The sequence below is a fragment of the Pseudophryne corroboree genome, chromosome 7, assembly GCF_028390025.1.
Source record: "Pseudophryne corroboree isolate aPseCor3 chromosome 7, aPseCor3.hap2, whole genome shotgun sequence".
Classification (NCBI taxonomy): domain Eukaryota; kingdom Metazoa; phylum Chordata; class Amphibia; order Anura; family Myobatrachidae; genus Pseudophryne; species Pseudophryne corroboree.
Genome location: NC_086450.1, coordinates 250,755,740 through 250,776,119, shown reverse-complemented (window position 1 = coordinate 250,776,119; position 20,380 = coordinate 250,755,740). Strand labels below are relative to the sequence as shown.

The window sequence follows — 20,380 nt, the reverse complement described above, 5'->3', positions numbered from 1 at the left end:
TCTAGGACGCATGAGAAATTTCGACATGCAATACAACTGCACTGGACTAGCAATACAAGTAATACTCAGTATGGCTATATATTTAGTAGATATATCAATGCACAGTAAAGACTGGATATATATCACAGGATACTTGTACTATATAACCCTGACATGTCCGTTGACAGTGTTGGTTTCTTGACCAATACAGATATGTAGAATACTTAAGTGTCTTGTAAAATGCACAGCGCTGACATGCAGGCGGCTTTACAAAGGAGGATTTGCCCAAACAGTCCCAGGAACAGTGCTGCTCTGTGTAATGGCGCCCAAACACTGACTGGGAGTGAGGGAGAGAGATATACAGCTCCAGGGCGGAAACATTACTATAAATGGCGCCCTGGTTCTGGGGGAGGCGCTACAGGTCCAAGCCTTATCCCCCTGCTGGACTTCACCACTGATACTATGGGCGGTTAGTTCAACGGTTTTTGTGAGGTAAAAAAAAAAAAACGACCTGTGCCCTTGCCCTGATGGTTTAGTGGAGTCCCTGCCCAACCACAGTGTCCCGGATCGCGATTTTAGCGGGACCCACTTACCTCCTCCCTGAGTGCGGCAACGCGATCCGGGAGAACTTTGGCGGGTGTGTGACTAACAAGGAGCAAACCGGAGCCTCCGCTGTAAGTACCCGGCAACTAGGGTGCGGGAGTACACAGCGCCGCTGGGGAAGGTGATGGAGCTGCAGCAGATGTCAGACTGACATCTAATACTCAGAGTCACTGCTGCAGCCCTTGAAGTCTTCATTTTTCACTTAGAAAATCTCTTCTCCGTGCTGCCCCCTGTTGTATGCCTGCTTACTGCATGGCACCAACTACAAAACTGAGCTCTTGTGCACGGAGGCGGGGTTATGGAGGAGGCGGCACTATGCATCTTGGGAAGAATCTCAAAGCTTTGAGCCTGTTGGTGTCTCAGATCAAGATCCTACTCTACACCCCAATGTTACTCCCTGTGGAGCCCAGTAGAAATCTGGGATATCATTCCCTTAATAGAAGCCAACCACTGGGGCTCGGATTCGGAAGGCTGAGACAAAATATTACTAGGAATGGATTCCTCTGGAGAAGAGGCATATTCTGCCGCACAAGACACAGAGTCCCTGGACATGGTTATGTGATATTAGCATACACACAGGAAAATGTCAGTCCCCCCCCCCCCCCCCCCCCCCTTCTACAACCCCCTGGTATCGCACAGGATAGCTGGAGTCGTGTGGTTGGTCAGCGCTCCCTCTCAAAGTCTCTCAGTGATGATGCAGGCATAAAATGGCGCTGGTGAGCTGCTGGGTCTGCTCTGAGAAGCTTCGCCCCCAAAGATGGCACGGCTTCCCGCACTGTATAGGATTATAATGGCCTGAGAAATTTATACTAGCAGCAGAACATCCCTGATAGGCTTAGTGCCCAGTTACTTAGGGTATTTGCGCTGGCCCAGGGCGCCCCTCACAGTGCCGCACTGTATGTACCGCTGAGCCTCCGGAGTTGTGTCCGTACTGCGCTCCCACCCTGATGCCACCATTCACCCCGGCTCCTCGGGAACACACTTACCACTGCGATCTTCTGGCTCTGTTAGGGGGTGGAGGCAAGCTGCGGGAGTGAGCGGTCGCCTCGGAGGCTAACGATCATCACCCTCAGGCGCTTAATGTCCTGTCAGCAGAGATAGTGGCCGTTAACCTCTGAGGGTTGGACACTATTCCCCCACCTAAGTCTCACGAAGCAAGGAGGCTGTTGCCAGCAGCCTCACTGTGCCTAACATTTTTTAAAAAAACAATAAAACCAGTAAAGCTCTAAGAGCTCTCCTAGCTGTGACCGGCTCCTCCGGGCACATTTTCTAAACAGAGTCTGGTAGGAGGGGCATAGAGGGAGGAGCCAGCCCACACTATTAAACTCTTAAAGTGCCCATGGCTGCTGGTGGACCCGTCTATACCCCATGGTACTAATATGGACCCCAGCATCCTCTAGGATGTAAGAGGAATATAATAAAGATCAGAGGTAGCGTTGTCTCTCTTACAGATGCCTCTCTGCTGCATTAGAACTTTAACTACACAGAATTGCACAGCTGCAAGGACAGTTCCTTAAAATTATGTAACATTTATATGCCATTAGCAATTGTTAGCAGTGCCTTGCAACACATCTGTCCTTGACATAAGGACTACCAAGATGAAATAAAAATGAAATACAAGTAAGCTATTATAAAGTCACTTAAATTATTTAGAATTTTCTTGTTAAAAATAAAATTTTCTTGCAGAAAGGGAGTTCAACATACACAATTGGTTTTGTATTTATCCTGTGGTGCACTTGGGAAAGCAGCTCAAACACTTATAGCACACAGTAACTTGAAAGTTTCTGAGACAATTTAATATATTTCTAAATTCTAGATGTAAATGATAATCTTAAGTCTGAAGCAAAAGTCTTGGCCATCTATTTTATACATAAAATGTTTATTTCCCTAAATACACATCCTTCTTAAACACTAGGAATGATGTCTGAACCAGAAATCTAAAAAATGCAGTTTGTAAGATACATGACGAAATAGCACTTTCTTGGCCACTTCTAGTTTTACATCAAAACAGGCTTCACCTAAAATACATGCTGCAGGTGATCATCAGTACTACTCCGCAATAGTTTACAAAGACAATAGGGAACAGAAACAAGACAAGATAGAACAGTATCTTTATAAGATATAATCAAGCTCATAACGAATATAAGTGTTCTTTTCATCATTGTAGATTCGAGGATAATGGGCAATGAGAGCATCTTGTGAGCCAATATATATAGAGTTGTATATTTTCCAGTAAACATCTCTGACTTTTCTGGCAGGATGGAATAGGCCCTGTTTAAAAGACAAAAAAACAAAAAACACAACCTGTGAATGTGTGATTAACAAAGGCTCTAGGTTCATGACAGCATACTGTAACTCCAATTAGATAGAATTGCAAATTCATACTTGGCCCTAAACCTAGATTCAAATGGCTATTCATGCAATTTGTTATCATTTTAAAGAGTTGAACATTGAATTTAATATACTATACACTATGTATATGTATACATTATACAAAATAAATGTGAGGGACGTGTATATACTTTGTATAACTTGGTAAAAGGGTTATGAGCAGATCAGAAACATTAATGTTTCTTGCACCAAATTAACTCAATTAGTTTATGCATTCAAAGGGTAATATTGAATTCTTCCCGCCCCCCATTCGCGCCTGCCAACAGCCATTCAATTGTTTCTGCCGACGGGTGCGATATCATTTCAGCTCACTACCCCCTGGGGGCGCCCAAGCGGGACTTTTCGCGTTGCACCCATTAGTTTAGTCAGGTTTAGCCGCCTTACGAGGCTAAACAAGACTGCCATGGGCACGATAGGGGTGATAAACTGGGACTATGGACTATCTCCCGTCACTTTAGATAGATCGGGTGTGAAATATATCAAATGAACATCGCCCAAACGGTTTCCAGAGTGCTGTACCTATATAACACTGTTCCCTGCTGATGGGGTAATCACGGAGACGTCGGAATAAAATAACTAATATCCAAGCCTCCAGAGTGCTGCCTACTTTTGGATTTATGTATTGGGTATTATACTCTAAGAGGGCACGGGAAAATTCACATCAGTGTGACCGCCGGACCTTAAGCGAAACTGTGCATGTGCAGTGATCCTCTATAGCAAGCATTGCCAACCTCGGTCCTCAAGGCAACACCTTCATCATAGATGGTTAAATCAAAATAACAGAGGTACTAATTAAGTCACCTGTGCTCAAGCATGGATATCACTAAAACCTGGACTGTTAGTGTGCCTTGGGGACAGAGGTTGGGAATGCTTGCTCTATAGTGAGACGATGTGTTCTAAGTCTCTCCTGCATATGGATACTATATAAATCTGGAAAACACTCCATACCCTATGTTACCATATAGGTAATTGTATATATATTTAAAAAAAAGAAGATTATAATAAATATATATATATATATATATATAAATTAGTAGGTATAATAGGATTAAAGCAAAATATTTCAATAAAAAAAGAAAAAAAAAAAGAAAAGAAAAAAAAGATTTTGGTACTTGCCAGATAATTCCTTTTCGTTGAATCCACAGGGGGCACTGGAGTACTCTTGGGATCTGGATGGGGCGTAGCCGGGATAGGCACATTTAAATATTTAAATTAGTAACTGTCCACCCCCTCCATACTCCCATAGAAACTTCAGTATTTTTACTAAGCCGAATAGGAGCGATAGAGAGGATGAACCATAGAGAATTACATATAACATTATAATACAACGGACAACACTAAAGTTGACATATAACGTAACTGACAACTAAACAGTTGGCACAATAATAGATATCACCGTAACATCTTAACAAAAATCGGTGAGAATGTGTTACCATAAGATCCACTGAACTTACCACAAGACAGGTAAAACTGCTCTGGGTGGGCGTCCAGTGCTCCCTGTGGATTCAAAGAAAAGGATTTATCTGGTAAGTACCAAAATCCTATTTTCTTTTTCATTCACTAGGGGTCACTGGAGTACTCTTGGGACGTACCAAAGTTTCCCCGTTGGGCGGGAGAGCTGTTTGGCACCTGTAACACTAGACGGCCAAAGCTAGATGCTGATGCCGTAAACGTATAAAACTTGTAAAAGCGCACAAACGTGTGCACTGATGACCATGTAGCAGCTCGTCAAAGTTGCATCGTAGAAGCTCCACGACCTGCTGCCCATGAAGTTCCCACAGAACGTGTGGAATGAGCTGAAACTGATGTAGGCGGTTGTAGCCTAGCCTGACGTATGGTCAGTTTAATCCATCTGGATAAGGTCTGCTTGGAAGCTGGCCAAGCCATCTTAACTGCATGATAGAGAACAAACAATGTATCTTGTTCTACGTACAGTTGATGTTCGGGCTACATAAACGGGTAGTGCGTGTACCACATCCAAAGTAGCTGAAGTTCCTGAACCTTCTGATAACACAGGAACTACGATTGATTAATGTGAAAAAAATGATACTATCTTTGGTAGGAAAGCGGGATTCGTCCGAAGTTCTGCTCTATCAACATGAAACACCAGATACGGTGGCTTGCATGACAAGGCACCCAATTCTGAAACACGCCTTGCTGAAGCTAAGGCTAAGAGAAAAACTGTTTTCCAAGTGAGAAACTTAACATCCACTTGGTGTAAGGGTTCAAAATATGAAGACTGTAAAAAATCTAACACCAGATTCAAGTCCCATGGCGCTGTAGGTGGTATAAATGGAGGTTGTACTGTGAGGACACCTTGCAGGAAGGTGTGTACAGTTGGCAAAAGAGCCAAACACCTTTGAAAGTAAATTGACAAGGCAGAGACCTGCACCTTTAGTGTAGATAAACATAGTTCTCCATCTAACCCAGTCTGTAAAAAACATGGCAAAAGACGGGATAATCTGAAAAATAATGTCGGAAATTTCCCAGCTTCACACCACCCTATATAGGCACGCCAAATCCTGTGATAATGAGCTGCCGTAAAAGGCTTTCTACCACGAAACATGTTGTATAACAGATTCTGGAATGCCCTCTCGTCTTAAGAGGGCAGTTTCAACAGCCACCCCGTCAAATGCAGCCGTGCTAAATCTGGGTAAAGGAACGGACCCTGCTGTAACAGGTCCGACCGTAGCGGGAGCAGTCAAGGAACGTGTCCGAGTAGACCGTGGAGATCCGAGAACCACGCTCTCCGAGGCCAATGAGGAGCCACTAGTATGACTGTCGTGGACTCTCTTTTGATGCACTCTAGCCACAGAGGAAGCAGCGGAAATGGTGGAAACATACACAAGGCTGTATGGCCACGCGATCGTGAGAGCATCCACTGCCTTTGGATCTCTTGTTCTGGACACATCCTGGGATGTTTGATGCGAGATGCCATTAGATCCACCGCTGGACCAACATCTGGAACACTTCTGTATTTAATGCCTATTGTCCTGGATGAAAATCCTGACGGCTGAGACATTCTGCCTCCCAGTTGTCCACTCCCAAAATGAACACTGCCGACAATATAATTTTGTGATACTCGGCCCAATTGAGGATTAGAGCAACTGCCCGAATGGCCATGCGACTTCGAGTTCCTTCTTGTTTGTTGATGTATGCGACCGCTGTCGCGTTGTCTGACTGAACCTGAACAGTGAGACCGGAGCATGTGCACTGCTTGTCGCAGCGCGTTGTAAATTGCCCTGAGTTCCAGGACATTTATCGACAGTAACCTTTCTTGGTCTGACCAGAGACTCTGAAGCTGACCATTTTGGACCACTGCTCCCCAACCTCTGAGACTCGCGTCCGTCGTTAGAATTATTCAATTCCAGACCCCGAACCCTTTTGTGAGATTGCGTACTTGGAGTCACGAGAGTAGTGATACTATGGCCCTTGGAGACAACCGCACCACCTGATGAATTTGTAGATGCGAGCCTGACCACTGTGCGAGAACATCCTTTGAAAAGGACGTGAGTGAAAACTTCCAAACTGGAGTGCTTAGAAAGACAGCATCTTTCCAAAAAGTCGAATGCACAAATGCACAGAGACTGTCCGTGGATTGCGCACTAACTGTACCCGATGACAAATACTTTTGTGCATTGTGTTCTGGCTGGTAAATCCGTTGATCCACCGTGTCGAGAATCATACCTAGGACTTGAAGTCTTTGCGACTGAATCAGGCTTCATTTCTTGAGGTTGACAATACAACTGTGCTGAACTAGTAAATTGTACGTCAGTAAGGCATGTTGCAGGAGTATTGAGACTAAGCTTTATGAGCAGATCGGAAGTATTATCACTCCCAGGGATCTGAGATGAGCTATCATGACAGACATCACTTTGTGAATACCCGAGGCGCTGACGAGAAGCCAAACGGTAGCGCCTAACTACTGCAAATCTTAAGTATGCCTGATCCGTATAAGTAAGCATTCTTGAGACCCATTGAAATTCTGAATTCCTGTGGATCTAAACCTGCAGTCACTGACTGCAGGGATTCCATCTTCAATCTGTAGTAAGTGACGTACTGATTGCACTCCTTTAGGTTCAAAATCGGACTGACAGAGTCATCCAGTTTTGGAACTACAAAAAAACTGGAAGAATAACCGTGACCATGTTGGTGACTGGAACCGGAATCAAACTGCTGAATCTACTAGAGACTGTATCGCGGTCTGCAGAACTGCCGTCTTGTCAAATTGCAATGGCGGAAGACAATCGAACTCTATTTTGTACGCTTTGAACCCAAAATTGCGGATCCACCCAACTGTGGATACCCACAACTAATTATTGGAGATGGCTTGGAAACCCATTATGCCACTGCCGTATTGCCCGGAGGAGATTTGCAATGTACCTGAGTACTGGCCTAATGCCCTCTTCTCATGTTGATAATAGCTCTGGCATTGAATCGTCAGAAAGCAACCTAGCTGAAACTGTCAAGTTATAAGACAAAAAATAACGATTTTCCCCAGTCATCACATGCGCCAGCATCCCCCAAAGAGGATCGGGCAAGGGTCCGTATTTGCAGTCGTATTGTCTGACAGAAAATTGCAGCAAAGCTGCTTGTTTGATTTTGCATTAGCCTTACTCATTATGTACCCAGACAGACACGTAGAGAAGGACAAACCAGTACCGTGACTTATTACCACGTAAGTAAAGTGTGTATAAATCCGCAGTGCAGTGTACGTGGTATAAACTACAATAGTGAAACCTGTGCTGTACAAAAAAAATTTCCTAACACCACCCCTGCTCCTTATGTGGCGGAGTGTTGTAGGGCAGCAAACTTCTTGGGCTTTCAATGTTAGCTGATACACGAATATACACAAATATATATATATATATATACACACACACATATATATATATATATATATATATATACACATACATACACACACACATATACATATATATTTATTGGGTAGTGGGAGTATGGCGCCACAGGTGTGTGTGAATAGAAACAATAATTAAGTAGTAAACACTACAGTTCGGACACTCCCTTAGTAATGTAAGGTGTCAGCTAACCCCTAAATATTCTGCAGGGATTAGTTGCCTTTAAATTTAAATATGGGAAGGAAGGGATAGGGGTAACAGCACCAACAGTGTCTGATAAATAATATAAATATGAAGAAATTGCCAGACACGCAATATAAAAATATAACAGTATGTTTATTTATACAACAAAATTAAAAAATCAAGGTGGGCTAAAATATGGAGGATATATGATACTAAAAAATACTGAGTAAAACCTAGCTGGACCACTGGATTAAATAAATTCAATAAAAAACAATATTACACTAATAAAAAATATAGGATAAGAGAGTGCTGCTTATCTTAAAAATGGAGAGTCAATTGAGGTACACTCAACGCGTTTCGTCCATCAGACTTCATCAAGGGGCAAGGGACTACTGAGCAAATACTCTCATTTATAGCAGTTGTAATTAGGGATAAGTGATTGTGACAACACTTCCTGTAAGAACTAATGTTGCTGTTCTTACCACAAACTTTAATATACACACGTGAGGAATAGTAGAATTAATAAGCTCAAAAAGCTTGGTGTAGTGCAAAAATGAGATTTAGAAGGTGAGAAATAGTCCAAATTAGTCCGGGGACACATCCAGTGTCACTTCCGCCCCACTTCCTGTGCCCGCATCCTCTTAGTGCGCATGCGCTTTGCACCGCACTTCCGGTGAACGGACCACTGTAATTGCGCTCGTCTGCCACACTTCCGGTCAGGTCGTAGCGTCACTTCCTGTCTCGGTGGGAATCGTCATTTGTGACTCAAACATAGGCTGGGGCGGGCTGTCAATCATCACGGCGGCCATCTTTGTGGAGCCTCTTAGTCATGGACATGTAATAGTGTTGTTTATAGATGCGGGAGCAGCTCACAAACAAACGAAAAATACATATATTAATGTATTGTTTTGCCTTATAAAAATGCTCATTAATGCTATGTGCTAGCGAGACTTTTGTTGTTTATTCAGGAAAGGGAGACTGAAAATAGTCTTGGGTTAGAAAATGGAGCAAAAAGGGGATAGTTTAAACCTATCAAATTATATATATATATATATATATATATATATATATATATATATATATATATATATATATATACACACACACACACACATACACACATAATTATGTAAAATGATGAACCAAAAAATTTTACATAAAAAGGGGCTGAATTATTTATAGCAATGCTATTGGCTGCCAAATTTCTCAAAATATTTGGTCCAGATAAACTATTATAATATTCATGAAGCATTCTGTGGGGGTTCTTCTTGTTCCCCATTGCAGTATAAAGGGAGAGAAATAAGAAAGTGAGGGAGATGTGAAGATACTATGAAAGGATATCCATCAATTAATATGTGCATATGTGCCGAGATACTAGGATATATAATTACAATATATAGTACGTGATTTAGTGTTAAAATAGAATAATCAGTCATATGCTAGAGATTAGTGATCTGTGTAAGAATAGTGCACGTGTATGACTGATATCAATAATTTACTCATTACTAAATTCAATGTAATATTATAATAATAATAATAATAATAATAATAATAATAATAATAATCTGTGTAATGATGGAATATCCGTGTATCAATATTCCCTATAATCTGCTATGAGCCCACCAAGGCCCACTTTTATACAGTACCCAATCTTCGCAAGTGGTTACCCACTTGGTACTGGTTGGGCCCTACACTGCTTAGCTTCCAAGATCGGGCGGGTTTGGGCGTACAACCAGTGTGGTATGACTGTACTTTGTGGCGAAATGACTCACACAGTAGTCAAGTTTTTATTAAGAACATTGACAAACTAAAGTGTATCAAAAACAGTAATAGTTATTAAGGTAATTATATGTTAAGTGCCTATAAAAAAATAAGGGAAGGAAAGAGATTGTACAAAACCGGAGACACTGGATCGAGGGTACTTCTTTCATAGAAATGGTGCGATTTCATATCCCTCGTTGAAACCCATGGGGTGCGTGGTTTTCAGTTGAAAGATCCAAAACATCTCTCTCTGGGAGAGCTTCTTAGCCAGATCTCCACCCCTTTCGCCACTGGTCATGTGTTCAATCGCTTTGAAGGACATCTCTTCTGGGTTGGATTTGTGTTCGAGTTTGAAGTGTCTGTATAGTATAGTCTCTAATTTGTTCTTGATGCTGCGTACATGCTCCTGTATCCTGATTTTCAAAGTTCTTTTTGTTTTACCCACATATTTCTTATGGCACGTGCATTCTAACAAGTAAATTACTGATGTGATGTTACAGTTCATGAACTCTTTAATTTTTAATTCCTGAGTACCGTCCGTATTTCTGAATGTTTTCCTGTTGGGGTTGAGAAACTTACAGACATTGCAGTGTCCACATTTGTAGGATGCATTTAGGGAGAGAGTGGTAGTTGCCCTCAGGTGGAAATTCCCGTAACATGCTGGGTGCAAGAATGTCTTAAATTCCTTGACTTGCGAAATATGAGTTCTGGTTGGTTTGGAAGGATCTCTTTAAGGATCGGGTCCATAAGGAGTATGTCCCAATGGGTTCTTAGTGAGGTCCTGATGGCGTGCTCATGATTACTGTAGGTGGTTATGAAGTAGATTCCTTCTTCTCTGCCTTATCCTTATATGTCAGCAGGTTCTCTCTCTAGGTTTCTTGTCCTGACCACAGCTTCATCTAGTATGGCTTTAGGGTATTTCTTTTCTTCAAACCTTTTTCTATATGTTCCCAGTTGCTTCATTAATCTAATGAAACTTCTAATTAGCGAAAGGAGAAGTGCAGTGGCACTTGAGAAAGACATCAGAGACAAAGAAGCTGAACTAGAACCTCACAAAAACAAAGAAGACTACCGGGTCAATGAGAATGTTCTCAACAAAAAGCTGGAACACATCGAAGAGGAGGTCATACGAGGAAAGGAGAAAAAAAATTCTCAGAGACAAAAGGGACTATGAGCAAGGGAACATCAAGAATTGGAGTAGGTTTAAAAACTTTGATAAACCTCAGAAAACAGACCAAAAATATCAATGGAAGACTCTACCACAAAGAACGAGACCAATACGGAGAGACGAATCACCAACAACACCACATGTGAAAACATACAATAGATTCACTGCCTTAAACCGACTAAGATCCAACAGTGAACAAGATTTTTTATCGACAAGACAAGGAGCAAGACCGAAAGATCCTCCCAGGAGCACAATATGCGAGGAAGTCAAACATGCCTCCCCACTAAAAAGACGTTTTGCAGAAGTAGAAGAAAACGGGGTGGTGGGAGGAAAGGAGTTCAAAAAGAGAAACCTGTAAGTTCTAACACAGTGGATAAAGGAATTTTTAACCTATCAACTCATACCCTCACCAATCCAGAATAATCACTTCTTAGTAAAGGACTTTCATTTGCACCCTCCGAAGGTATGAATAAGTTTGACACCCTCATTGATCTCAATAAATTTGTGCGAAAATTAACATTAAAGAGACACTTCATGAAAAAAGAAAATGCCATCATTTCAAACTACGAAGCAAACTCCAAATCTGGACTCAAACCAAAAAGCAAATATTATCCAGTAGAAACCAAGGGGAGCAATATAAGTATATACTACGACCTAGTGAAGAAAGAGCTGTGCGAGACAGAACCTACACCAGTGATGAACAAGAATCTACACAACAGGGAAGTAGAAGCCATGAAAAAACTCCAGAAGAATAACCAAAATGTTATAAAACCGGCTGACATGGGGGGGGGGGGGTTGGTGATCATGGATCGTGACAAATATGTCCAAGAAGCACAGAGACTCCTAGGGAACTCTAATTCTTATACTATGTTACCAGACTAATTCTTATACTATGTTACCAGACGATCCTAAAGATCTATATATAGATGAACTAAGATCACTACTCCTACAGGGCCTGAGATGTGATGTCATCACAAAGGATGAATTCTCCTTTTTAATGCAATCCAACCTCACGACCCCCATCTTTTACTTTTTACCTAAACTTCACAAGAGTTTGTCTAATCCACCAGGGAGACCGATCGGTGCAGGGATAGACTCCCTCACATCCAATCTGTCTAAATATGTGAATATATTTTTAAACCCATATGTCAGGAAGTTACCATCTTTTCTCAAAGACACCACCATGGTATTGAATGAAATGAATAATGTGGAATGGAAGGACTCATACCTATGGATAACCATAGATGTCGAATCTTTATGCACCTGTATCGAGCATAAGAAAGGAATCGAAGCAAGCAGATAATTTTTGGACAAAGACCACTCCCTCACAGAATCTCATAAGAATTTTATCTGTGATTTAATGAAATTTATTTTAAGCCGGAATTATTTTACATTTTTAGATAAATTTTTATCTGCAAAGGTGTGGCACCGCTACGGGTACAATTTTCGCACCCAGCTTCGCTAATTTATTCATGGGACAATGGGAGGAGAAACATGTATACAACACACAGTACTTTGAGGAATCTATTGTCATGTATAAAAGATACATCGATGATATTCTGATTATATGGGATGGGAGTGCCAAATTATTTATGGACTTTTTTAAACTTCTTCAAACTAATGATTTTAACCTATCATTCACCCACAACTTGAATAATAAGTCGATTGAATTCTTGGACTCGATTTTAACCGGAGAGGAAGGGATGGTTTCCACTAAAAATTCTATCAAAGATGTCGACAAGAACAGTTACCTCCACTACAAGAGTAACCACTCAAAAAAATGGAAGAACAACATGCCGTACTCCCAATTTCACAGAATAAAGAGGAATTGCAACAAAATAGAAGACTGCGAGGAGCAACTGGGAACATATAGAAAAAGCTTTGAAGAAAATAAATACCCTAAAGCCATACTAGATGAAGCTGTGGTCAGGACAAGAAACCTAGAGAGAGAACCTGCTGACATATAAGGATAAGGCAGAGAAGAAGGAATCTCCTTCATAACCACCTACAGTAATCATGAGCACGCCATCAGGACCTCACTAAGAACCCATTGGGACATACTCCTTATGGACCCGATCCTTAAAGAGATCCTTCCAAACCAACCAGTACTCATATTTCGCAAGTCAAGGAATTTAAAAGACATTCTTGCACCCAGCATGTTACGGGAATTACCACCTGAGGACAACTACCACTCTCTCCCTAAATGCATTGGATCCTAAAAATGTGGACACTGCAATGTCTGTAAGTTTCTCAACCCCAACAGGAAAACATTCAGCAGTACGGACGGTACTCAGGAATTCAAAATTAAAGAGTTCATGAACTGTAACATCACATCAGTAATTTACTTGTTAGAATGCAGGTGCCATAAGAAATATGTGGGTAAAACAAAAAGAACTTTGAAAATCAGGATACAGGAGCATGTACGCAGCATCAAGAACAAATTAGAGACTCATTTACTATACAGACACTTCAAACTCGAACACAAATCCAACCCAGAAGAGATGTCCTTCAAAGCGATTGAACACGTGACCAGTGGCGAAAGGGGTGGAGATCTGGCTAAGAAGCTCTCCCAGAGAGAGATGTTTTGGATCTTTCAACTGAAAACCACGCACCCCATGGGTTTCCACGAGGGATATGAAATCGCACCATTTCTATGAAAGAAGTACCCTCGATCCAGTGTCTCCGGTTTTTTAGTCTCTTTCCTTCCCTTTTTTTTTTTTTTATAGGCACTTAACATATTAATAACCTTAATAACTATTACTGTTTTTGATACACTTTAGTTTGTCAATGTTCTTAATAAAAACTTGACTACTGTGCGAGTCATTTCGCCACAAAGTACAGTCATACCACACTGGTTGTACGCCCAAACCTGCCCGATCGTGGAAGCTAAGCAGTGTAGGGCCCAACCAGTACCAAGTGGGTAACCACTTGCGAAGATTGGGTACTGTATAAAAGTGGGCCTTGGTGGGCTCATAGCAGATTATATGGAATATTGACACGGATATTCCATCATTACACAGATTACTATTACTATTTTTTATATATTACATTGAATTTAGTAATGAGTAAATTATTAATATCAGTCATACATACACATGTGCACTATTCTTACACAGATCACTAATCTCTAGCATATGACTGATGATTATTATTCTATTTCAACACTAAGTCACGTACTATATATTGTAATTATATATCCTAGTATCTCGGCACATATGCACATATTAATTGATAGATATCCTTTCATAGTATCTTCACATCTCCCTCACTTTCTTATTTCTCTCCCTTTATACTGCAATGGGGAACAAGAAGAACCCCCACAGAATGCTTCATGAATATTATAATAGTTTATCTGGACCAAATATTTTGAGAAATTTGGCAGCCAATAGTATTGCTATAAATAATTCAGCCCCTTTTTATGTAAAAATTTTTGGTTCATCATTTTACATAATTATATTATATATATAATTTGATAGGTTTAAACTATCCCCTTTTTGCTCCATTTTCTAACCCAAGACTATTTTCAGTCTCCTTTTTCTGAATAAACAAAAAAAGTCTCGCTAGCACATAGCATTAATGAGCATTTTTATAAGGCAAAACAATACATTAATATATGTATTTTTCGTTTGTGTTTGTGAGCTGCTCCCGCATCTATAAACACTATTACATGTCCATGACTAAGAGGTTCCACAAAGATGGCCGCCGTGATGATTGACAGCCCGCCCCAGCCTGTGTTTGAGTCAGAAATGACGATTCCCACCGAGACAGGAAGTGACGCTACGACCTGACCGGAAGTGTGGCAGACGAGCGCAATTACAGTGGTCCGCTCACCGGAAGTATGGCGCAAAGCGCATGCGCACTAAGAGGATGCGGGCACAGGAAGTGGGGCAGAAGTGAGGCCGGACGCGTCTCCGGACTAATTTGGACTTTTTCTCACCTTCTAAATTTCGTTTTTGCACTACACCAAGCGATCTGAGCTTGTTATTAATTCTATTACTCCTCACATGTGTGTATATTAAAGTTTGTGGTAAGAACAGCAACATTAGTTCTTACAGGAAGTGATGTCACAATCACTTATCCCTAATTACATCTACTATAAATGAGAGTATTTGCTCAGTAGTCCCTTGCCCCTTGATGAAGTCTGATGGATGAAACGCGTTGAGTGTACCTCAATTGACTTCATTTTTAAGATAAGCAGCACTCTCTTATCCTATACTTTATTAGTGTAATATTGTTTTATATTGAATTTATTTAATCCAGTGGTCCAGCTAGGTTTTACTCAGTATTTTTTAGTATCATATATGATTTTTTTAATTTTGTTGTATAAATAAACATACGGCAATTACGTATACGGCAATGTCTTCATATTTATATTATTTATCAGACACTGTTGGTCGCTGTTTCCCCTATCCCTCCCTATAAAATATAGCCACATGCATCACGTGCAAACACCACACAGAGTGGCCTCCATGCGCGTGCTTGTTCTGCCGTGCGCATACCTGCACGTTGCGTATATTGGCTCACGAGGTTCTGCATATTAACGCGTGGTATGAGTAAATACGGTAGCATACGCATTCGCATGGAAAAGCCACAAAGACATCTCATATTTAATCCATAGTACATAATTTACACATAGCCTACACGCACCACACCAGCAAGTTACATTTGCTTCAGAGGTATAACAACCGAGGGATTCAACTTTACAGGATATGAGGGGACAGAATTAGGTTAGGAGGTGGTGTTTGGTATCCAGTTGTACAGTATTTCAAGGGCAATATTCCGATGGCAGTTTGCAGAAAGTAGCACGCATGCGCGCGGCATCCATTCACGCATTGGGAGAGGGCTGGGGGAAGCCCAGCACCGACGGAGGTGCTGGGCACGCCCCCAACAGTGACGTCGCCGGCCACAGACGCTCTCTATAGTAGCGTCTGTGGGCCGTACCGCCCCCTAAAATGACGTAGGCGTGGCCACGTCCCCTAATTTGTCCGGCGCCCTGCCCCTTTTCACTCCTAGAGTGAACATTATATATATATATATATATATATATATATTTTTTTTTTTTTAAATAGAGCGTTAAGGGAGTAATTGTAAAACACGAAACGCAGTTCCGGCCTAAACGTTTAGGTTTACACACAAAGAGGATTGCCCGTGGGGGTAACTTCCGGCGAGCATACGGAACAATTGTGTGGTGTTTTAGTGAGCAATAGTAGTTTTGTTGCTCACATTTATCGATAGTGTGGTTTATTGAATTGCGAACGCACGTTTGTACACGTGGTACGGTACGCAAGGAAACCGTACAGGAAAACGCACGTGGCGTAAGGACACGCACGGTCGCGTGTTTACGCAAGGTTGCGTAGAGTTGCGAGCGCAAAGTATAACCGCACAATAGCAGTTTCAATTTAAGGTGTTCTATCTCGCATTTATCCTATAGCACATAACTTTCCCATTTCAAAAGCAGATTATTGTAATATTTTGTTTAAACTGTACTACCTCTGGGATAGACTATCAATCAAAGGGAGATATTTTTCTGTACAGAAAAACACTGTGTATTTGTGTGAGCTGAAAGTAGGTAACGGCTTGAACCCCGGAAAATAGGATTTTAATAAGTACCGGTAAATCCTTTTCTCTTAGTCCGTAGAGGCAGGGCCGGATTAACAATGGGGCGGATGGAGCTGCAGCTCCAGGCCCCCCATTGAAAATAGGCCCACAGGATCTCCTGCAATGCAGCCAGTGTTAACAGTAAAAAAAACACTGGCTGCATAGCGTTGTCCCCACAGAGGACTGCGCTTACCCCTCCACTGGTCCGGCTGCCGTGATCGGAGCTCAACCCCGATCAGGCAGCGTATGGTAACAGCACCCCGTGCAGCCAGTATCCCTGATGCTGCAGCCTGTGCTGGTGCTCGGTGGCTGGGCTCAGTCAGTGTGCTGTGCAGCACTTCCTGATACTGCAAGCTCCGCCCACTGCATGACATCGTGCAGGGGGCGGGGCCAGGACTCGACACTGCTGCCATCCATGTCACACACTACTATACTGAGCAGAGGCAGAAAAAGGTAAGAGAGAGAGAAGTAACATGGGAGGGAAAGTGAAAGGGGGAATGTAAGGAATGAGTGTAGCTGAGGAACAGTAATGCACCTGAGATAGACAGGTAGGTGATTAAGTTATGTTAGAAAAGTAAAGAAAGATACTGTGAGAGATTAGAAAAGAAGACAAGCATGTGATATGAGAGATTCAGAGATAGGCAGTTTTTGACCCTGTTTTAAAAAATGATTGGGCCCTGCAGGACGTGCTGTGCAGTGTCTCACCGCTGGCAGCGATCTTATCCAATCGCTGCCTGAGACCAACGTCCTCCCCTCTCTGCCCACCAACGCATAGCATAACGCTCTACAATTTACATCAGGTGTGCGTCGGGGGAGAGCTTGCTTCCCTTTGTCCCACACAGCATCTGTATCTGATCTCCACTGTATCCCACCCACATTGTATACCACCCGCACTGTATCGCTCCCACACTGTCCCACACTGTATCCGTCCCACACTGTATCCGTCCCACACTGTATCCGTCCCACACTGTATCCGTCCCACACTGTATGGCAGATGATGCAGGTAGAGCTGCTCAAGAGGCTGTTGTGAATGTGAATGCGCAGGTGCAGCAGGTCAGTGTACCCATCCAGTGTCTGCCCCTTCTCCAGCTCAGTGTCCCCACCATTACTGATCCCCATCCCAGTGTCTCCCTGCGTTCCCTCCCCAAACAGCCCACTGCACCCATCCCAGTACCCTCCCACCTAGAACCCTCAGTCCAGTCCAGTGGCGGGCTGGCCAGGGGGGCAGAGTGCCAGGTGCCCCCTGGGATGTGCTATCGCCACGGGACGCAGCCTACTCCATTGCAAAAGGGCACAGGTGGTCCAGTGTGCGCGGCGGCAGCCATGTGGGCTCTCTTACTGTGTGTCCTACAGGGCTACGGAAGCCCTGTAGGACACAATTAAAAGATACGCAATCTGTGATACGGCTGTACGCTGCTGTGCATAGGCGGCCATATCACACGAGGGGACTGTTTGCTATGGCTCTGTGCACTGTACAGCAAGTGGCGGGGGGCGGCGGCAGCAGGAGTGAGGCACTGACTATGCTCAGTATATTAGTGACACAGCCACCATCCTGCTAGCGGCCTTGTCACCCTGACCCACCCTTCACAGATTACATAGGTGACCATGCCCCTATTGCTCATTAATACGCCCCCCAGCAGGGTTAGGGGTAGTGTGTGTGGGGAGCAGGTGCAGGGTAGGGAGTGGTGTAGTGTGTACGGGGCGCGGGTGCAGGGTTAGGGGTAGTATAGTGTGTACGGGGAGCGGGTGCAGAGTTAGGGGTAGTGTGTACGGGGAGCAGGTGCAGGATTAGGGGAGGTGTAGTGTGTACGGGGAGCTGGTGCAGGATTAGGGGTAGTGTAGTGTGTACGGGGAGCTGGTGCAGGGTTAGGGGTAGTGTAGCGTGTACGGGGAGCAGGGTTAGGGGTAGTGTAGTGTGTACGGGGAGCGGGTGCAGGGTTAGGGGTAGTGTAGTGTGTACGGGGAGCTGGTGCAGGGTTAGGGGTAATATAGTGTGTACGGGGAGCGGGAGCAGGGTTAGGGGTAGTGTAGCGTGTACGGGGAGCGGGTGCAGGGTTAGGGGTAGTATAGCGTGTACGGGGAGCGGGTGCAGGATTAGGGGTAGTGTAGTGTGTACGGGGAGCGGGTGCAGGATTAGGGGTAGTATAGTGTGTACGGGGAGCGGGTGCAGGGTTAGTGTGTACGGGGAGCGGGTGCAGGGTTAGGGGTAGTGTAGTGTGTACGGGGAGCTGGTGCAGGGTTAGGGGTAGTGTAGTGTGTACGGGGAGCTGGTGCAGGGTTAGGGGTAGTGTAGTGTGTACGGGGAGCGGGAGCAGGGTTAGGGGTAGTGTAGCGTGTACGGGGAGCGGGTGCAGGGTTAGGGGTAGTATAGCGTGTACGGGGAGCGGGTGCAGGATTAGGGGTAGTATAGTGTGTACGGGGAGCGGGTGCAGGGTTAGGGGTACTGTAGTGTGTACGGGGAGCGGGTGCAGGGTTAGGGGTAGTGTAGTGTGTACGGGGAGCTGGTGCAGGGTTAGGGGTAGTGTAGTGTGTACGGGGAGCGGGAGCAGGGTTAGGGGTAGTGTAGCGTGTACGGGGAGCGGGTGCAGGGTTAGGGGTAGTATAGCGTGTACGGGGAGCGGGTGCAGGATTAGGGGTAGTATAGTGTGTACGGGGAGCGGGTGCAGGGTTAGGGGTAGTGTAGCGTGTACGGGGAGCGGGTGCGGGGTTAGGGGTAGTGTAGTGTGTGCGGGGAGCGGATGCAGGGTTAGGGGTAGTGTAGTGTGTACGGGGAGCGGGAGCAGGGTTAGGGGTAGTGTAGCGTGTACGGGGAGCGGGTGCAGGCTTAGGGGTAGTATAGCGTGTACGGGGAGCGGGTGCAGGGTTAGGGGTAGTATAGTGTGTACGGGGAGCGGGTGCAGGATTAGGGGTAGTATAGTGTGTACGGGGAGCGGATGCAGGGTTAGGGGTAGTGTAGTGTGTACGGGGAGCGGGTGCAGGGTTAGGGGTAGTATAGTGTGTACGGGGAGCGGGTGCAGGATTAGGGGTAGTGTAGTGTGTGCGGGGAGCTGGTGTGACTAATGAAGCTAATTGGAAACTTCAAATTATATTCTGTCTGTTTTTGTTTTGTTTTTTGTATCCTGGTTTTTACCATATTCGTTAATGCATATTTTTTTTTTTTACATGGTAGTGGCATGTTAAAAGAAACTGAAAATGCATATTAGAAAAACCATAGCAGTACATGCTCATTAATGAGTTTAGTCATAGGATAGTATTTTGTAAATGTTCTGGGGAAAAAATTTCCATGTGGATTGGACTGCCACCACTAACAGGTCTAAGGATGGTGTGATGGTTAGCTTTGCTGCCTTACAGCACTAAAGTCATGGGTTTGATTCCCACCATGTCCCTAACTGCGTGGAGTTTGTATATTCTCCCCATACTGGCATGGGTTTCCTCCAACAATCCAAATACCGTATATACCGGTACGTTAGCTCGCAGCATAGAAATAAACCATAATTAGGTAAGTGGGTAGCTATGCCCTCCATGGTGCTAGCCACACCACACCCCTACATCGGTAGTCACACCCCCACCACGCTGGTCACACCCCCTGCAGCGGCGCACAATAGGCCCTTCATAAATTACAGCTCCAGGCCCATGAGGACCTTAATCTGGCACTGCGTAGAGGATGCTGGGGACTCCAAAAGGACCATGAGGTATAGACGGTATCCGCAGGAGACATGGGCACTTTAAGACTTTAAATGGGTGTGAACTGGCTCCTCCCTTTAAGCCCCTCCTCCAGACCTCAGTTATAGGAACTGTGCCCAGGGAGACGGACATTTTGAGGAAAGGATTTTTG

At 43.8% G+C, this 20,380-nt stretch overlaps 1 protein-coding gene and 1 pseudogene across 2 annotated transcripts in view; both read right to left on the bottom strand.

The window, feature by feature from the left end:
* Positions 1-2,444: 2,444 nt before the first annotated feature.
* SF3B1 (splicing factor 3b subunit 1) overlaps positions 2,445-20,380 on the bottom strand; it is a 283,573-nt gene continuing 265,637 nt past the window's right edge. For both annotated transcript variants that reach the window (XM_063934087.1, XM_063934088.1), the window contains one exon: positions 2,445-2,853. In XM_063934087.1, the coding sequence (XP_063790157.1) occupies positions 2,695-2,853 (159 nt within the window). In that variant the 3' untranslated portion in view covers positions 2,445-2,694. The remainder of the gene's footprint in view (positions 2,854-20,380) is intronic.
* On the bottom strand, positions 9,653-9,772 carry LOC134946213 (5S ribosomal RNA; annotated as a pseudogene).